Source organism: Lolium rigidum, chromosome 3 (genome assembly GCF_022539505.1).
Source record: "Lolium rigidum isolate FL_2022 chromosome 3, APGP_CSIRO_Lrig_0.1, whole genome shotgun sequence".
NCBI lineage: Eukaryota > Viridiplantae > Streptophyta > Magnoliopsida > Poales > Poaceae > Lolium > Lolium rigidum.
Window position 1 is genome coordinate 128523036 of NC_061510.1, and position 19167 is coordinate 128542202.

The 19167-nt window shown below is 44.8% G+C and overlaps 1 protein-coding gene and 1 pseudogene across 4 annotated transcripts; both read left to right on the top strand.

Annotated features, from left to right (window-relative positions):
• Positions 1-2434: 2434 nt before the first annotated feature.
• LOC124702312 lies at positions 2435-6680 on the top strand. Of its 4 annotated transcripts, XR_007002410.1 has the most exons (7): positions 2435-2449; positions 2608-2838; positions 3159-3344; positions 3624-4659; positions 5203-5321; positions 6054-6268; positions 6632-6680. XR_007002410.1 is itself a non-coding variant. In XM_047234433.1 (6 exons), exons 2-5 carry the CDS (start codon positions 3197-3199, stop codon positions 5276-5278), a joined length of 504 nt encoding a protein of 167 aa, XP_047090389.1. In that variant the 5' UTR covers positions 2608-2838; positions 3159-3196; the 3' UTR covers positions 5279-5321; positions 6054-6492. The 4 variants fall into 4 exon arrangements, 2 of the variants coding, with proteins under 2 accessions (XP_047090389.1, XP_047090390.1); XR_007002409.1 differs by lacking the exon at positions 6632-6680 and having other exon boundaries at positions 6054-6492; XM_047234433.1 differs by lacking the exons at positions 2435-2449; positions 6632-6680 and having other exon boundaries at positions 3624-3773; positions 4530-4659; positions 6054-6492.
• Positions 6681-8155: 1475 nt separating this feature from the next.
• LOC124695519 lies at positions 8156-14635 on the top strand (annotated as a pseudogene).
• The last annotated feature ends 4532 nt before the right edge of the window (positions 14636-19167 follow it).

The window sequence follows — 19167 nt, forward strand, 5'->3', positions numbered from 1 at the left end:
ACCGGGGAGGCTTCCGGAGGAGATCAAGCCTAGAATCATCTAGTAGTAGTAGTAGTCGAGCAGCCCGAACTCTTAATACTAGCTGCTCGAGAGAATAAATGTATAACCTGGTGAAACTTCTATATTGTAAGTTAAGTTGGGTTCGCCTCGAACCCAGGAGTATCTCTCTTAGGACCCAAGAGGAACTCCGAGACAATATGTGTAATATGCTTGTAATAATAAATGAATGAGTTATGGACCTGCTATGTTCTGTTGTACTACTCTGAGGGATGTAATATTTGCGGAATGGTACTTCGTGAATGTTATATCAACGACTGGCATACTACAACATGCAGTGGTATGCAGGGTCACCACAACAGTTCTCCGTTAACTATTTTCCTCCTATCTCACCATAAGAACAAACAACCTGTTGCATATGCTTCAGCAGTAACAAGATGCCCTAGAGTACTGGTTTTTTTTTGAACCTTGTACTGGTTATTGATTGCTCTTGACGTAGGAGATATTTGAGACTGCCTAGCCCACAAGATCCATAGAACATGCCTCCGCAATTTTGAGATGTGTGAATACCAGACCATATGCTTTGCCACATAAACGAACTCCCTTTCTTCAATTATGCATTTAGTAGATCACATGATGGAAAGTACCTTTCTCGAAGAACCATAACACACAATGATGAGTCAGATTCTTGAACAAGATGCCATGCTTGTTTTGGAAGGAGGGCAAGATTAAAACAATGGATATCACGGAAATCCATGCCTTCCTTTTTCGGGACACACACTTTCCACTAGGCTAGCTAGTGCATCTTCTTGTGATTAGCATCATCACCCCATCAAAATACTGAGACTTCATGTTCGTGATTCCTTTACATTTTATTTGAAATCTTAAAAGCCGACATCGCATATGTTGGTATAGCTTGTGCAATTGCTTTGAGGAGCACTTCTTTACCATCCCGTATTCTCTTGCAAACTCTATCAACTAGAAATCGAAAGCAGTCACTTCGGTCCATCCCCACCATCCCTGGGAGGCCTAAGTAGTTACCTGTAAGGCACTCCGCCATAATATCCAGCTGTGCAAATTTCCACCCTTCTATCCACATGTAATAATCTAGTGTGTCCCTCGGCGTATTGCAGGAAGAGATATGGAGATAAAGAATCCCGTTGTAGGGTTGAAAATATCACTCTCATCCGAGTACTTGCATTTGATTGAAGATTGCATGCCTCATTTATTTATGGAAAATCTATTAATCATCCACTTGTAGCTACAGCCACAGTCGATTTCTTCCTCCGCACAAGAACGCGTCTCTCCGCTAGCATGCGCCGTGTACTTCCCACCGTGCGCTCCCACCAACACGCACTCCTCGCCGCGTGTTCCGCCACCGCTGGCACGCGCTCCCGCCGCCGCTGGCTCTCGCGTGGCCGCGCGCTCCTGCTGCCGCACGCTCCTCTACCGCTGGCCAGAATGGCGGACGTCGGCTCAACATCATAGAACGTGGACGGTGACCAGGATGACGCTGTCGAATCCTCCTGATGCATCCAATTTGTGGACTGATGGGGATTTGATCCGATATGGATCCAATTGACCTTTCGCTTGGTGTATTCATAACCTTCAAGCTAGATTTTGGTCATGGCGATGCCTCCGTGAACGGGGAAGGTCAATTTTTTGGGATTTTTTTTTCTCGATGTTACATACGACATTGCGATTTGTTACATGTGTACATAATTTTTGGTGTGTTAGTATAGGCAAAGTGGTACAATCAATTTGGTATAAATTTTTTCACCAATGTTACATAATCGTGTAATGTTCGATATATTAGACCAAAATGATGGATGTATTGTAGCGAAATGTTGTATAACGATGTCATATTTTCGAAAATGTTACATACGTAGAGAAAAAATGGTACTTCAGGAACTTTTTGTACCATTGGCAAAAAAAATTGTACCATTATTTCGTGACTAAAAAAATGTTGGACATCGATGTTACGTTGTACTGTAGATACTAAAAAAAATTGTTACATACAAACCGTTTTGTAACCATGATCGGACATGCGGAAATCACTCGCTTAACTAGATTGGACGGTCGGAAGTCGGCTGAAGAGAGACGTTTTTACAGCCGGCTGATGCCCAACTGCTAAAAAACTTGGCTTGTTTCCACCCGGGGTTCCCCATTCGTCTCTAGTGGCGGCAGAGTGCCTCGCGCTGCAGCCGCCGTCATGCCGCTGCGCCGCCCATCTTCCTCAATCCCACCCGGCTGCTCTACTTCCCCTCATCCCCGTATTCCCGCCGCCCCCAACCGCCCCGTCACACCCTTGCCCCCCGACAGCGAGGAATCGGGGCGACGCCGGGGATGCTGCTTCCTTCGAAACGGGAGGATCCTCAAAGACCCGCCGCGTCTTGCAGTGGGGGCATGGAGCTCGCAAGTCCTCCACCCCCCAGATCAAGCGCATCATCAGGTGACCATTTGTAGCCTCCACCTCGCTTACGTGGCCTGATTTTGACTTTTGAGGCGAGATTCCTGGTGATTGATTCCAATTTTTCACGACCGTGTTACTGGAGCGTGTGACGAACCACGAAATCATGACGTTTGTGCGCGACTTTTTGGTCTCTACAGAAATTCGGGCCCGATGTGCTCAGTGCCTCAGTGGAGGAGAAGGAGGAGGTGCTCGTGGAGGAGTGGAAGACGTGCGTGTTCGCCATCACCTTGGGCATGCCGGTTGCCCTGCTGCTGCTGGTCAACATGTGCTGGAGGGCCATTACCGCCGCCCTCGCGCTCGTCCTCCTCGACTTCAAGAATGTCCGATCATGCCTCGAGAACATAACTAACCAATTGCTTCTGCTTCAGGTGTATATCTGTCTGTCTGCAGTTGAATTGAATTTGAGATTACCCACACATGTGCAATTTTTTCTCTTGCTTACATCATATTATAGAAAAAAAAAGTTAGAATGTATACTACATCAGATTAAATTTTCCACTGTGCTCTTTCTGACACTAAAATTCACACTCCAATTACCAATTGCATCTCATAATAATAAAAAATTGATCGAAAGCTTAACATACCGGTTTAACAAATGGTTAGTTGCAATCCCAGAGATGGTAGCTCGGTGATTTTTATCTGTACCCTATTGTTGCTTACTGTGGCGTTGCTGGCAAACAAATTTCAGGTCTCATACCCACTGCTGCGGGGTGTTCATCACCGTCGATGGCTTCAGTAAGACCAGCACTCCCAGCACATTCTGGGAGTTCATGCCTTCATGGAGCCCTATGCGCGCATCAACACGCTGACCGGGTAGTCATCCTTTTGTTGGGGATCCTTTTCCTCTCTAGCGTGGCGTCGGATATCCCTACTGGTTAGTTCTTGTCCCTCCCCATTGCTTAAAAAACATACCCCACTGCAGCTCAGCTTGTCAGGTGATATAATTTAGCTTGGATTGGCTGTGTTATCAAGTCTGAAGCTATTATAGATTGGTAGCAACACTGTCAGGTCCAGAACTTCTTTCGGACTGGCCAATCGTTAGAAAGAACATTAACAGTTGAACATTTCTTTTCCAAGTCATAATTCATAACTCATGTGTGTCAATATATGCACCACTTATCTGACATACAGAATGCTCTCTATTTTGCTTCAGTCCTACTACTCGGTGCGCGGGTGGCAGCCTCGGCAGTGCGATCTCCCCCCAGAGTGGAGACCAACATGTGGCTGCTCCTGGCCTGGGTGAGCTCGGTGGCTGGCAGCCTCTCACTTCTGGGCTCGGCGGCCAACCTAATCCCGGGTCGAGGTAATTTGCAACTGCCCTTCTCTTGTGTTATTGCTGAAAACTTGTGCATGTTTTAAGATCACCCTGTTTCGATTGCTGAATATTATTACTTTGAATCCAACAATTCATGTTTCGATTTTTTTCTATGGGGAAATGAAACACTATTTAATTTGGGGCTGGGTCCTACAGATACCATTCATGTAGGATTAAGAGTTTCCACTTCTACAATTTTTCATACTGATTCCTACATTTTTGGATCTTACAAATTGAGTATGTCCTCAGTAGAAGAAAATAAACACTACATGACCTATTTAGAAATATGTCTAATGGTTCCTCTTAGTTTTTGACTACCTCTCACGCACATATATATCCCTCTACCAAAGCAGACAGTGTGTCCAGGTCACAAGGGCAATATAGAAACTTTAGTTAATTATGTTTAGAAGCGAGATCATCGATGGAAGATCCTTGTGTGCATCATGGGCATCTAGGAATATAAAGATTTAGAAATCTGTATGAACTGGATTTCATCATGGTCGACCGCGAGGTGCAGTACCGAACACACATTTTCATACTACATGTGTAGTTAACACTTATTGTTGCACAACATTGGGTATTGATTTATTTTTGCTGAAACCTAAGATATAACTCCCACAGAGTTCATTAATTACCAGACAATGAGCTATTGGTTAGCTTATTTGTTTCCTCCAAACAATGTGTTGATTTTTTCCTCCCAATCATTGCATTTTCATGGCTTGGTCTATGAGGCGTCCGCTGCAGGCATGTGTCCATTGAGTACATTTATATTGTTCAATGGCTGTGGTTTTTTGGGCAAACTTTCACTAACGCAGCAGAAGTTAAGGTCTGCCCCAGCTTCCATGACCTGCAAGCTCCGCCCACTAATTATCAGGTGAGTGGAACTTGGATCCCATGTTCTGCATTCGAATTTTTTCATGTTGCTCAGAGTAATCTTACATGACAGTGCATTGCTGCTTCACTAATGCACTATAAATTGTGTGTGTTTATGTGCGATCACTTTTATTTGTTGGAATTATCCTTCAACTGAGGACTGCATAATTGATGCCACCAACCCTAATTTCATTTGCAGATCTTTCTATGTAATAACTATGACCAACCTATGTCTATTTTCAGTTTGTAAGTGGCATAATTTATTTCAAAAGTTAACGAGACATTTATGAATTTGTAATCTTACTCTTAGGTTTATATACAGTGAAGAAAAGATAAATAAACTGTCCTCCCTCCTCCCATTACAGAAAGTATGGAAATTGAGGCAGTTGTATGATATCCACTCTTTACTATTTTTCAGGCGAATATGCAATAAAAACTCTCAGTTACTCATACCATAGTACTAATATTCATTTTTTTAGATGAATACTGATATGAAGTCTTGGTTGTTGTTGTTGTACTGATATGCCCAATTGTGTTCTAATAGCTATCTGCAGAATTCAACAAGGCAGAGAATCAGAGAGAAAATGATGGTTGTTGAATGTACAATTGATTGGCCTTGAAGCTCTGTGGAGCAGTGCCAACCCCTCATGGTTTTGTTTTTGGGTAAGGCTACTAGGGTTTCATGTTTGTAAATAACAAATGTTGTAATGTACTAATTAACTTCGTATCTGAATTTATCATGTATATAAGAGAAAAAAAAACTATGAGTGACATTTTCACTAAGTTTCAGAATATGGCCATTGTTGACAACAAGGTAGTATTTGTATAGATTGAACTTCAGCTAGATAGGTCCAATTGATCCATTAATTTCCATTCTCTATTCTCCATCTGCTAGCAAGTACTTGGCATTTATAGTCTTTCTCTTTGCTCAAATCGTATGCTCTTCTAAGGTCCAATTGGTCCATTAATTTCCATTCTCTATTCTCCATCTGCTAGCAAGTACTTGGCATTTATAGTCTTTCTCTTTGCTCAAATTGTATGCTCTTCTAATTTACTGAAGTGGGAGAAATGCAGTTATCTGGTAAAGTGCGATGCTGAATACACTCTTGTTATATTTCACTAATAAATATACCAAGATATGTATTTTTGTGTCGTGTCACTAACATTAAGATGGCACTATCAGATCCATGCCTCCTCGCACGTCTCTTTCGCTAAAATCTTCTTGCTTATGAGAACTGCTACTAGAAAGCATAATCCAGTTTAGTGTAATTTTCTGCTATTTCCAAATATTTTAATACCATGAATTCAAGTACCGCAGATATCATGATGTTACCAAATAGTTCCCAGTTTACCACAGTAGGTAATCTGACTTGGTGTTCTTATTTTTGTGTCCAGAACGAAGCACGCTGCAGATTAGGAAGTCCCACTCTTTTTTAGGCCAGCAGTGATTGCATAGAACTTTTCTCTGAGAAACCCAAGCAAACTTCCCTTAGTTTGTGCCTCTTGGTTTTCCTTTTTTTTTTGTGACCTACAACTGAACTAGAGGACTTGAATTGGGTCAGAGGTAGAGCATGAAGGTGATGTTACAGAAGTTGGATGAACACGATAAGGTTAAGTCCCATGCTTAATTTAGCTTCCTTTTCTTGGTAGCATGGTCGAGTGTTATCACATTATCCACCAAAATTTGATCTTTGAGTTTTATAATCTTTTGATCATACAAAGTGCAATTAGATTCATGTAATGTAAAAAGTGGAAAGAGATACAAATTTGTTTCTACATTGGATATCCTATTTGGGCTGGTCTTTTAGGTTGAATTTATTTCATAAGTACTAAATCCTTTTAGAAGGCAACTTGCTCCAGCTTTGGAGAGGGTTCCGGCTGGTTCGCCTGCTTCTTTATCTTAGCAATACCCAATAACTTATTATTCTTTTGTAGTGTTAATAAACTAAGTGAGTTTCATGCAAACATTGCAGGTTATGTGTTTTCTTCTGTTAGACCAAGGAATTGGATAGCTCTTGCACATTCTTCCTTTGTTAACTGTGGGTGCTTCAGTCTCCACATCTGACGGATATGATTATTCTTACATAGAAGTTAATGTATGATCTTGGAAGAGGTAAAGATTGGACAGTACTTCCGCCGAGTTCTTATTCTAGAAATGGTGAATATGTTCTATCTGTATGTAATAATAGCTCAAAAGATCACACATTAACTTTATACTTTCATTAGAGCAAGTACAACAATGCTTACTCAGCAGGCTATAAGTCTTGCCATGTCATTGAAATCTTAGGTGGAAGAGAGAGAATAGAAGAAAGAGAAGGGAGCGAGCGCTCCAGCTATCGCCGGGCGATAGCACATCCACCGAGAAAATGCTGCTCGCATGCAGCCTTGGCCCAATAATAACCATGCATTAAGTAATTAAATTTTAATTAAAGCCCACTTAACAGCCATCTAATAGCTAGCCTATTATATTGGTGGGCTTTTTGTTGACTCTACAATGACATGGCACTGATATATAGCCCGTAGTAGGCTTCCTTATTAATCTTGCTCTTAGCTGTTCCAGAAAAAGAAAGATACATCTGCAGTGAGACCTTCCAATCTTCAATATAGAGCTTCTTTCAAGTGATTGGTTGCTCTTATGCAAAATGCAAGTGCAATAAGATTAGATCGCACATGACCTGTAATGTACCCGTAGATGTGGTCATATTTTTGGACCGCTCAACCATGGTTTTCTTGGCTCAGCTGAGAGAAGAGCAGGCTGGCCGGAAAAACTAGGCGGTCTCACATTTTGTATAAAATAGTACGCGTGTTTTTTCTTTAACCAAACCATTGTACACTTTGCTAAAAGCATATGTATATCTCAGTTTTATGTTGTAAAATATATGCAATCTAGCAAGCCACTGCTGATTATTAACAACATCAATCAGGTTCGCTAGATATGTCTTACAAAAATTGATATGACATTACTGACAATATGAACGTATTATACTGTCGGCGCGGCGTGCCGCCGCGCCCATTCCTGTTAGTTCTCCTCTCATTCACCTAACGTTTATGGCAAATATTGAAATGGAAAACGTTATTTTCAGGCCATAACACTGTTAACAGTAACATGCCATCCGCTTCAAACGACTCTTTTTTTATATTGCATAAGATTGAATTCTTTCTTGTTGAAGAAAAAAAAAAGGAAACAGTCACATTCACATGGTTGTTTGTTGCCGAGAAGGAGTGAGAAAAAGTTGGTACTACACGTATTGTTTGGTAGGCAGGCCTAAAACAAACTTGGAGCAACGCGCAGCTGTGTCGCTCTTCTTCTCCTTTCACCCCACTTTCCTCAGCTGCTTCTCTACCACGACCACGGAGACACCAGACACGCAACTCCACAACACACACACACACACTCTCTCTTCTCCTTTCACCACCGCATTTGCTCCCTAGCTCTGAGACGTCGTCGACGGCGTACTCGCGGCCGTCCAAGCGAGCGGAGGCTGCTGCCGCGGCTCATGAAGATCGAGCCCAAGAAGCTCGGCCTCGGCCTCCTCGCCGGCGGATGCCTCGCCAAGCTCTTCGCCTGTATTCGGTGCGTACCCCGATCCAATCAAGCATTCCACTAGCTTTCCTTTCCAATCTAGCTTAATTTGGTGCGTATCGGGACGTATCCTTCCACTTCACGAATACGAGATCGAGCCGGGGGCTTCGTTGCGTCAAAGTAACGCGACCGATTCCATTTCCAATTGATTTGAACCGACCCGAATTTGGACGGATTTCGTTGCGTGGAAGTAAAGCAACCAATTCGATTTCGATTCCAATTCCAATTCAGATGTCCATATATTCTCAGAATTCCGGGACCCAGATCCAAACTCTGTCTGTGATTCCCCGAGCAACACAGCGCACGAAAAGCACCACAACTCCCCGCCCCGCCCGCGAGCGAAAACGCCCAGCTTTCCTCGAGCCGCCGCCGCCGTTCGCAAAGCCGCCGCCCGCCGCCATGCCGAGTCGTCGCCGCCGCAACCGCAAACGCCTCCTCACCTGCGTCGGCGCAGCTTCGGTGGGCGCGCTGCTCTTTTTCGGAGCCCACTCCTCGAGCATCGGCCTCGGCGGCGGTACTTGGTCGCAGCACCAGGACCAGCTCTTCCGGTCGCCGGGGCCGCCGCCGCCGGAAACCCTAATGTCGATGCCGCGCCAGACCTCAGAGGCCGATCTGTCCTTCGCGCGGCGCCTGTTGCCCAACCGCCACCACTCCCCGCCGCAACTCCGGGAGGATGCCGTCCTCCTCCCGGACCGGGAGGTTCTCGTCCTGTCCGCTGACCCTGCCGTGGGGAACGCCATGTGCGTCTTCCAGGGTGGGGCGTCCTCCCCGGCGCGCGCGCTCGGGAGGCTGCCGGGGCCCGGGCGCCACGCCTACCTCTGCCCCCTGCCCGGCTCAGAGCAGCCGCTCCAACCACCACCCCTGCTGCTTTCATCTTCCTCTTACTCCTCCTCGGCTGCTCCCCTGCCACTGCCCCTGCCCCTGCCCCTGCCGCGGATTTCCACAAGTTGCTCAATTGGAACGACAGTCTCGTGTTTGATTCCGCCCCTCTCCCCGGAGGCGATCTTCTCCTCTTCGCCAAGGGCACGAACAGCCGCCAAGGGGTCATCAAGACTGCCACTTCCAACATCCAGTGCATCTACAGCAGAGACTCCGATGGCACGGTGGCCTCCTCCCCCGCCACCACTTCAGCCCAGCAGGTGATCAGGTGCCCCCCTCCACCGGCTCCTTTAAGTTCCAGCAACCTCCATGTCACCGTAGCCCTCAACTGCCAGGAGCCTTTACCCTCACTTGCCACCTACGATCCACAAAACACTGCCTTGCCTGTGACACGTGAAAGGAAATCAATCTGTGCCTGCACCATGGTTCGAAATGTCGCCAAGTTTCTGCCTGAGTGGGTGAGGTACCATGCAGCAGTGGGTGTTGAGAAGTTCTTCCTATACGACAATGCAAGCGAGGATGACCTAGCAGGGCAGGTCTCTAGTTTGAACTCTGCTGGCATTGATGTCTCCACCGTGGCCTGGCCCTGGACCAAAACGCAGGAAGCAGGGCTTTCTCATTGCGCAGCCACGAATCAACCTTCCTGCGAATGGATGGCATTCATGGACGTTGATGAATTCATTTTTTCACCAAACTGGAACGAGGTCGAGAAGCCTTCGAAATTGTTGCTTGACTCGGTTGTTTCCGTTGATCCGGAGGTTGGCCAAATATTCCTCCCCTGCTACGATTTTGGTCCCTCTGGCCAAACAGCACATCCACAGGAGGGGGTGTGCCAAGGCTACACCTGCCGGCTGATGAGACCTGAGCGTCACAAATCGTTGGTCCGCCTTGGTGCGGTGGCAGATTCGCTTGCGAATTCTGTACACCATTTTACTCTAAAGCCTGGTTTCCAGAAAATGTGGACCTCTTTGGTTCGCATAAACCACTACAAGTACCAAGCTTGGACGGAATTCAAATCGAAGTTCAAACGACGCGTGTCAGCATACGTGGCAGATTGGACAGATCCTGTTAACCTGCAATCCCATGACCGGGCCCCCGGGCTGGGAGTTGATCCTGTTGAACCAGTTGGCTGGGCGGAGAGCTTTTGCGAGCTTAAGGATTATACTATGAAGAAGCTAAGTGAGAAGTGGTTCGGAATTGGGTCTGGAGGCCGTGGAGCAACAACAGAGTTCAACTCTAACGGTGACATTGCTCCCTCCCCCTCTCTTCCATAGCTTATAGTAGTAATATAAAATAACTAAAGCTAGTATATAAAAAACACTCAACTTGCCAAAAAAAATAAAAAATATAGCCCTTAACTTGATTAGTATACACATTTTTACAAAGAATCAAGGCATGCCATTTTTATTGTTTATAACTGCATGTTAGAAATGTCATTACTAACATCAGTATGTTCTCCTTGCAGTTTTCTCAGCCATTCACTGTCAGACAGTAATCTGCACTTGTTTTCTTCAAATTGAGCTAGTTTAGGATTTCTGGCCAATGATGATATATTCTGGTTTAGCTGTTGCAAATTGACCTCTGCAGCAGTATGCACTGATGCACCATATTTACCTTTTGGTTTTATTGTTTTTTGGCACCTGATGCTATTTTTGCTGAAAGTGTAAAATCCACAAGGCAGACACATCAGGAATTTGTTGCTCTTTCGACTTTATTTGGTTCAAATGATTAAAAGCAATCAATCTGAGGCGGATCAATTTTTTTGCATGGTCTCTTTGACGCAAATGATATATATGAATTAATCTAAGGCCTTCTTTTTTCCTGGATGTTCTTTTCTGGTGCAAAGGATATGTGCATGAATCCATCTGAAACTCATCGGCTGGTAGAGCCTTGTGCAGAATAAAATCTGAGGCCAGATGTAGCTTAGCTCTTTTTGTTTCACTTTTGTTGTTTGGGGTTCAGTGCTTGATTCTCTTGTTTTTCTTTTGACTGCACGGTAGTTTCTGGTTTTGCATGAGGTTATTATTGTTTTTTTACAGGTTATTGGCATGCTTCTGTTCGGTTGGCGTCACCTGTTCTTCTGGGTGCAGGTACGGTACATTTGGGAGTTTGAGTGTTCAGTTTTTGTTCTTATTCTGATTTTTGATCTCTTGACTCGTTATTTTGCAGTTGTAGTTTGGTGGGCGCCAGTGGCTGCTGCTGCTGAATATCGATATTTTGGTGGGCTATTTCTTTTTCTAGATGTCTTAGTTGTTCTTCAATATTTTATGGTTGGAGTTTTTTGCGGTTTCTGACAGATTACAATTTTCCCTGAGATCCCACCATCCAAGGAGCTCGTGCTAAAAGGACCTCGCCCTTCTCTTGTGTCGAGGTAATTTTGCAACCCTTCTCTTGTGTTATTGCTGAAAACTTGTGCATGTTTTAAGATCACCCTGCTTTTTTTTCTTAAGTGATCCAAGTCTTTGAAGGTCCTTGAGTTTATGGGTTTAACTAAGTTGTGGTTATCAGATCACCTAGTTGCTTCACAGTGCACATTTAGTTACTTTTAAGCATGTTCTGAGTTGCGGGACACACTACATGTACGTTATTGTTTCAGAGTGCACAATTAGTTGCTTTTTTGAGCATGTTCCAAGTTGCTGGATGCACAACATGTTATTTTACAGTGTGCATTTAGTTGCTTTTTAGCATGTTACAAGTTTCTGCACACACTATATGTAGTTGTTTTGCAGTGAATATGTAGTTGCTTTAACCAGGGATTAGTTGCTTGTCCCATTTTTATTAAGTTTCTTTATTGTTCCCTCTTAAGTTGCCTTTTCATGCATTAGTTACAGGAGGAACTGACATTAGTGGAAGAACTGACATTTGTTGCAGGTCACCATATAGGATGAGTTGTAGTTTGAGGGTTATCCCTATGGATGAGTTCAGCCCGACATAGAACTGACATTAGTTGCAGGCATCCTATAGGATGGCTGATTTGCAGTTGAGGGGTATCCTATAGATGAGTTTAGCCCGACAACATGAAACTCGATTAGTTGTAGTCAGAACTGACATTAGTTGCACGAAAAACCGACTTTAGTTGGAGGCATCCAATAGGATGAGTTGCACTTGAGGGGTATTTATGGATGAGTTTACCCCAACAACACTGAACTAGATTAGTTGCTTGCAGAATTGACTAGATTACTTGGGAGTTTTTTGTGGTTTCTGACGGATTACAATTTCCCCCGAGATCCCACCATTACAATTTCTGACGGATTACAATTTTTTTTGGAATATGAATCGAATAAGCATCACCATGTTTTCCTCCTGTATGAAAAATATGTAGTATCAATTCCTATTCTATAGTTAAAGAATATGTTGAAATTCAGTTGGCCTACAAGCTCCTTAGTGTCCTTAGATCGGTTTGTTTTTCGGGGAGGCCGACCCCATGCTTTCTAGATTCTGGAGTGGGGATACTCTAGTTCTTTGATCTTATCTCGGCTAAGCTGTATGCCGCAGCATGTAATAGCGCTTGTGAACCTTGTGGCTTCATTAATTTAAAGTCGGGCATTTCATGTCTGTTATCTAAAAAAACAATCTTAAAAAGGTTAATTTCACTTCTCTGGGCAATTTGTTTTATGCTTTCCCTCCTTTTGCCGATTATGGTAATTCAGTTGTCCACCTAAAATACTTATACTCTATGCCAGTAGTTCAGACAAGCATTTTATGACCTTTCTTTTGTCGTCCGTGAGGTCGTAATTTGATATTGTGCACCATCCCTCTATTGGTCCCACAATATGTTATGTTATATATGTATTTAGAGCTTTGTCTCCTTTTTCTTACAAACTGTTTTATGTAGGTTTGGGCCATACTTCTGCCAGCCAATTATTGCCGGGCTAGGAGAAAATGATCAGCCATTTATATGTACCATGGATTTGTATTGGTGCCAAGTATGTATTAGTTCTCGTCTTTCTGCGACTTTTTTCCTTTGTTATTTCTCAAAAGTCCAATTGATTTGAATTTGTCTGTGTGCTAATGGTTCGTTCACATACTTCGATCTACCATGTGCATGTGTATCGTAGTTATCAGTATTCGGGTTAGTCATAATCCTCAGATATATTTAATCCTGGGTCAAGATTGATTTCTTGTCAAGATTCATCCATTTGCTCCCTATTTCTAATAAGTTACACCAAGAACTGAACAGCGGTCAGTTGTAACTGTAAGATGTATGGAGAGTGCCTTCCCTGAGAAAACATGAATATTGAACCAAGTATTTCAGGAAAACCAAACTAGGGCATAAAAAGCACTAAGAACAAAGAAATCACTTAATATTGGCCTATATATTACTACATAGATGATTTGGAAGGGTTCTCTTGTTTAGGGTTAGCTATGAGCCATACAAAGTTGCATTGTTAATGTAGGCAAGTATGCCAACATCTATTTCCGTCTGATATGTACTTTCTTGGAACCATGTTGCTTCATGTCGAGTTTCTTGAAACATGATAAATATTGATTGTGTGGATCCTAGTGCTGGCTTTCTTGTCTCGCTATTATATCTGTAGCAGGTAATCTGATTAAAGTGCTTCCTTTATGCAAGGAGCTGGCAAAAGATTTTGTGGTTTCTGGCACTGTTTGAGAATCAGTATATGGTGCTTGTGAGTCCATGTATAAACCAGACATGGTTCGTTTACTTGATTGAGAAATGCCATCCAGAGTGCCATAGTAATTTCCGTTATGTGGTTTTGCACTGTAAATATGACAAATTCTTTGTTCAAATTTTTATTTGGTAAATGAACCCGAAGAACTATTTGAGACAATCTCACAAGCATTGTTGTCTTCTGTTGATCCTGATTGCCTGAGTGGCTGTGGGGAGGTTATGTTCTCATTGTGTAAGTTCCACATGTATCTTGAACTCTTACTGTATGCATATTATTATACCAAAAATACACATGTGAGTATGTGAGCATCTTTCTGCTAACTAATACTTACCAACTTATTATGTAATTCATTATTTGGGCAGTTGCTGTGCCAAAGTGCACCCCTTAAAATGCTAACCCATTCAAAACGTATTTGATATTTGAACATCAGGTTTGTTGAACCAACACTGCTTTGTTATTATGCACAATAACTTTAGTAATTGTGCTTGTGAGCTCAGAGAAGAAGGTGCTTTGTCAGTTCATTTGAAGTTCGTCCTTACATTCTGAAACTTTATTTTCCTGGTTGCAGAACGCCCACTGAAGTTCAGAAGAGAGTGCTCACGGGAAGGATGGTTCGCAGAAGTTCAGGAGAGAGTGCTCAAGGGAAGGATGGTTCGCAGCACCTGTAGCCCTAGATCACATAGAAGATTATTCCGTCATTCGACCTAAAACCTGCGAGGTCCATTTATTTCAGAAAGTAAAGAACCTTTAGCATGGAACATATATATGATTTCTGATTCTGTTCTCTGTCCTACAACTTGGAAACATGCCACTGAAGGCATGTGTACTTTGTTACATGCATCCTTGCAAAAATTGGCTGGAAGAATTTCGTTTGCGCTGACTGTCTTGGTTGCTCGTCTGAGGCTTTTGTTTGACGTGGTACTGAACCTGATCATTGCACATGATATGTCCTTGTACTAAGGTTTGCCACTCTATGATAGTTTGTTGAATTAGATCAATTAAGGTCGGAACTCGTAAGCCGATATGTCAGTAGGCTCCAAAACTGGCAAAATTGCTTTTGATTGCACCGATTCTGATGACCAAACTTAAGCATGTCGTGACAACTTTGTATATGAAAGAAAAACATTTTTTTTTTGTTACGGAGTAGATAATTGTAACGATCACTTTCCTTATCCCATTTTGCGACATAGAAAATGAAATCTCCCATACGAACGGAGATCTTTGTTTGCATCAGCAGATCGGTGTTTTGGCTTGCGTGCCGGAAGTCAAACAAACCAATGCCTGCATGAATGTCAAACATAAAGGCTAAACTGTAAAAACAAGATGATATATGTAATAGTCAGTCTTAGTCGGCTGACATGTACAACCGTGGCCCATATCACTGCTTGATCAATTCCTACAGGATTTTTACACGGCACGCAGAACACTTCCATTGCACTTTCATATCTCGTTTCCTATGGTAGTGCTAGAGAAGGGAGGCGAAGGCCCAGGAGCTGCAGAGCTCGTGAGCGCCAGCGGCAGAGAGGCGTTTCTCCGGCCGGCCGAGCTTGATCTCATTGGCATGGTCGGTGTGGAGGCGCCTCTGCCTGCTGTGCCGGCCGGCGTGTCACTGTCGGCGCAGGCCGAGCAGGAGCCGAGGCAGCTGTGTCACTGTCGGCGCAGGCCAAGCAGGAGCCGAGGCAGCTGTTCCGGTGCCACTACTGCCGGCGCCAGTTCTATAGCTCGCAGGCGCTCGGTGGGCACCAGAATGCGCACAAGCGTGAGCGCACGCTCGCAAGGCGCCACGCCGGCGTGCCGCTGGCATTGGAATGGGACGACCGCGCGTTCGCCATCCACGGCGAGGCGGCACCGAACGACCTTCCGAGGTGGTTGCGTGCATCGAACGTCTGCAGGACGACGGCGGCGGCGGCCGGCAAGGACGAAGGGGAGCGACGGTGGATTGATGGCCGAAGTGTTGCGCACTATGGTGATGGAGATCAAGAGCTGCCAAACCTTGACTTGACGCTGAAGTTGTAACCGCGGTCCGTAGGTACGCATGGAGGCATACGCGTGTGCACTGTGTAGTTAGTTTTCGTTGCTAAAAGGATGACATGTGGAAGAATAAGCTACTCGTGGGGGGTATATATAATATGGTAGAACACTTGTGAGGTTTTTTTTAAGATAAAAAGCATGGACTGCCCGACTTGAAATTAATAAAGCCCTCAGATTCGACATACACATAGTTTAGACATTACAAGCTGCGGCATACAGCTTCGCCAAAGAAACGAACTAGGAAAGGTAGCTAACCGCATCATCACTCTCGGCTGTGACCACAAAGGGGACTCAAAAGCAACTCAGGTGGCTTGTTCATTCCTTCTTGGGGCGGTTGCGTCGTGAAGAAGCTTGAGCTCGACGATCACGTGCTCTATCCAGGACCGATCCAGCGGCTTTGCCAGGGGCTTCTACAGCTGTAGAAAAAACATCGTTTTAAATATAATATTAGCGGGGTGTTTCATAAATTTTGACTCGATGGTTAACTTGTTTCTAAAGAGCCACAGTGCCCAAGATTGTGCAATAAAAAGTGGCCAAACGCATCTTCTAAATCTACCCGAAAGACTAGAGATGATAGCAAACAATTGCGCAAAGTTAGCGGGGCACCAACTGCAACCCAACAACTGACGGGTAACACTCCAAGCAAAGATCCACCGTGGAGCATGTGAAGAAGATATGCGCAACGTCCTCCAGCCTACCACAGAGTTTGCAACAACCATTGCCTGGCCCCTGCCGAGTTGTAATGTTGAGGCTCGTGGGCAGCTTGTCCAGCACCAACGGCCAAGAGAAGATCTTGTTCTTGAGCGGGATTCAAGCCGCCCAAACATCTCGAAAGTGTGCGATGGAAGCTCCTTGTGCCAGTTTCAAGTACATGGACCTAACCGAGAAACAGCCCGTTGGTTCCAACGACCAAGACACCCTATCTTGGCCCTGAACAAGATTAGTTTGATCAATGATGGCTCTCAAAAGGTGCCAATCTGCTATACCTTGCTGGTCAAGCGTTCTGCGAAAGGACAGGGTACCCCCATTACTGCACACCTGCGCCACCGTGCTCATTTGCGAGGTAGAGATGTTGAATAACTCGGGAAATCTTTCCTTGAGAGCTACCTTGCCAGTCCATTTTTCCATCCAGAACTACGTGCGTTTACCATCTTGAATGTTGTGTCTGCCTCCAGCTTGAACAGGTGCTTGATCTTGTGTATGCTACGCCAGAATTGGGAACCCCCTTGTCCCGATCCTGCGAAAATGTTGTTAGCGGAGTCGTACTTTGCTCTGATGATCTGCGCCCAAATCGGGTTTTCAGGTTGATACAACTTCCATACCCACTTCAGCATGAGAGCTATATTCATTTTCTTGGAGTTAAGGAGCCCCAGCCCTCCACACTCGTTTGGCCTGCACATTGCCGACCAATTGACTAGATGATAGCGTCTCTTATGGCCGGTGCCTTCCCAGTAGAATCTGGCCCGGTGGGAATCAAATTTTGCGCGAATCCCATCTTGCAGCAAGAACAAACCCATAGCAAACTGAGGTAGGCTGGACAGACAAGAGTTGTATAGGATAAATCGTCCTCCCGAGGACAAGAACTTACCCCACCACGGTTCTACCCGGCCTGCCAGCTTTCGGACTAGGAAGAACCATTGCTCCATGGTGAGCTTCCTATCAGAAATGGGGATGCCCAAGTAGATGAAGGGTAAGGATCCGAGCTTGCAGTTTAGCTAATCAGCCACTTGTTGTTTACGGAGTGTTGGGGTCCCCATGACCACCACTTCGGACTTATGGTAATTGATTTTCAAGCCAGACATATCCTCAAAACACATAAGAAAGAATTTGAGGTTGGCAATCTGTGTATCGTCATCTTGGATCATGATCAAGGTGTCATCCGCGTATTGTAGGTGAGTAATCCCTCCTGGAATCAAATGTGGCACCACACCAACTATGTTCCCCGCCGCAGCTGCCGAGGTGAGAATTATAGACAGCGCCTCCACCATGAAGTTAAAAAGCAACGGTGAGAGGGGATCCCCTTGTCTCACCCCTCTCCTGTTTCTGAAGAAGGGGGCCACTTCTCCGTTGATAGATATCGCTGTTTTTCCTCCCATGACCAGCTGCGATATGAGATGAACCACACTTGCATCAAAGCCCTTTGCCCGGAGAACTTCCTGCAGGAAATTCTAGTTGACGCGATCGTACGCTTTCTCGAAGTCCAATTTTAACAGGAGGCACCATTGCCTCCTCATTTTCATCTCATGAACAATCTCATGGAGCGCCAGGACCCCATCGAGAATGAATCTACCCTTGATAAACGCAATTTGGTTAGGACTGATAATGCGATTGGCAATGGGGTCGAGCTTGGTTGCCAAGGCTTTGGAGACAATCTTAAAGATCACATTGATCAAAGTGATTAGCCGGAACTGAGTAATCCTATCTTCCCCTGGGATTTTTGGGATAAGCGAGAGAACCCTGAAGTTGAGTCTCGCTATGTCGATCCTCCCGACGATGAAGTCATTGAGAATATGGAGAATCCCAAGCTTGACTAAGCCCAAAAATTTCTTGAAGAAGAAGACTGGGAACCCATCCGGGCCTGGGGCCGTGTCCGATTTCATATCAATGACAATTGCTTCCAACTCCTTCTCCGAAATGGTACGCATCAGATTGTCATTTTCCTCCCGTGAGACTCTAGCCTCAGAACTCCAAGCATTGGGGTGTAACCCACACACCCTAGCCTCTTCTGCCCCAAGCAGTTGCCGATAGAACTCATAAATATGCTGTTGGATGAGTCTTTTGTCCGTGATAACCCCTTGATCCGACACAAGTGAGGAGATGCAACATTTCCTGCGGCGCCCATTCGCCATCGCATGGAAGTACTTGGTGTTGGCATCCCCTTGTAAGACCCAGCAAATCCGTCCCCTTCGTCTCCAGTATTCCTCTTCCGCACGAAAAACCTCAAGAAGTTGGTCCTCCAAATGGTATCGGAATGCCCACTCTTCTTCATCAATACCCACCGCATCAGCTTTCTCGTCTAAGGTCTTGATTTGTGTCAGCAGGCCCTGTTTGAGTTCTCTGGACTCTCTTCCTTTATTTGCATTCCAGCCCCTAAGATGTTGTCTCAGCCCCGCACTCATGAAACTCCACCAGTCAATAATGTCTCTTCCTCCCACTCTATTGGCAAGTGAGAGCCACACCGTCTCCAAGGATTCCTGGAAACCTTGTAGTTCTAACCAGCTTGACTCGAAGAAAAATCTGTTGCTCCTTGGTGGGTTCCCTTCCCCGGAGTCAAAGATAAATGGGGTGTGATCCAAGCCGAGGCTAGTCTCTGCCGATACCGCACAAAGCGGGAAGTGCAACTCCAGCGATGGTGAGATGAACACCCGATCCAACACACATC

Coding starts and splice junctions, on each gene's coding strand:
- LOC124702312 (XM_047234433.1), top strand. CDS start 3,197: ATGGCTTCAGTAAGACCAGCACTCCCAGCACATTCTGGGAGTTCATGC. Junction 3,345..3,623: donor GGCGTCGGATATCCCTACTG/GTTAGTTCTTGT, acceptor ATTTTGCTTCAG/TCCTACTACTCGGTGCGCGG. Junction 3,774..4,529: donor CAACCTAATCCCGGGTCGAG/GTAATTTGCAAC, acceptor CGTCCGCTGCAG/GCATGTGTCCATTGAGTACA.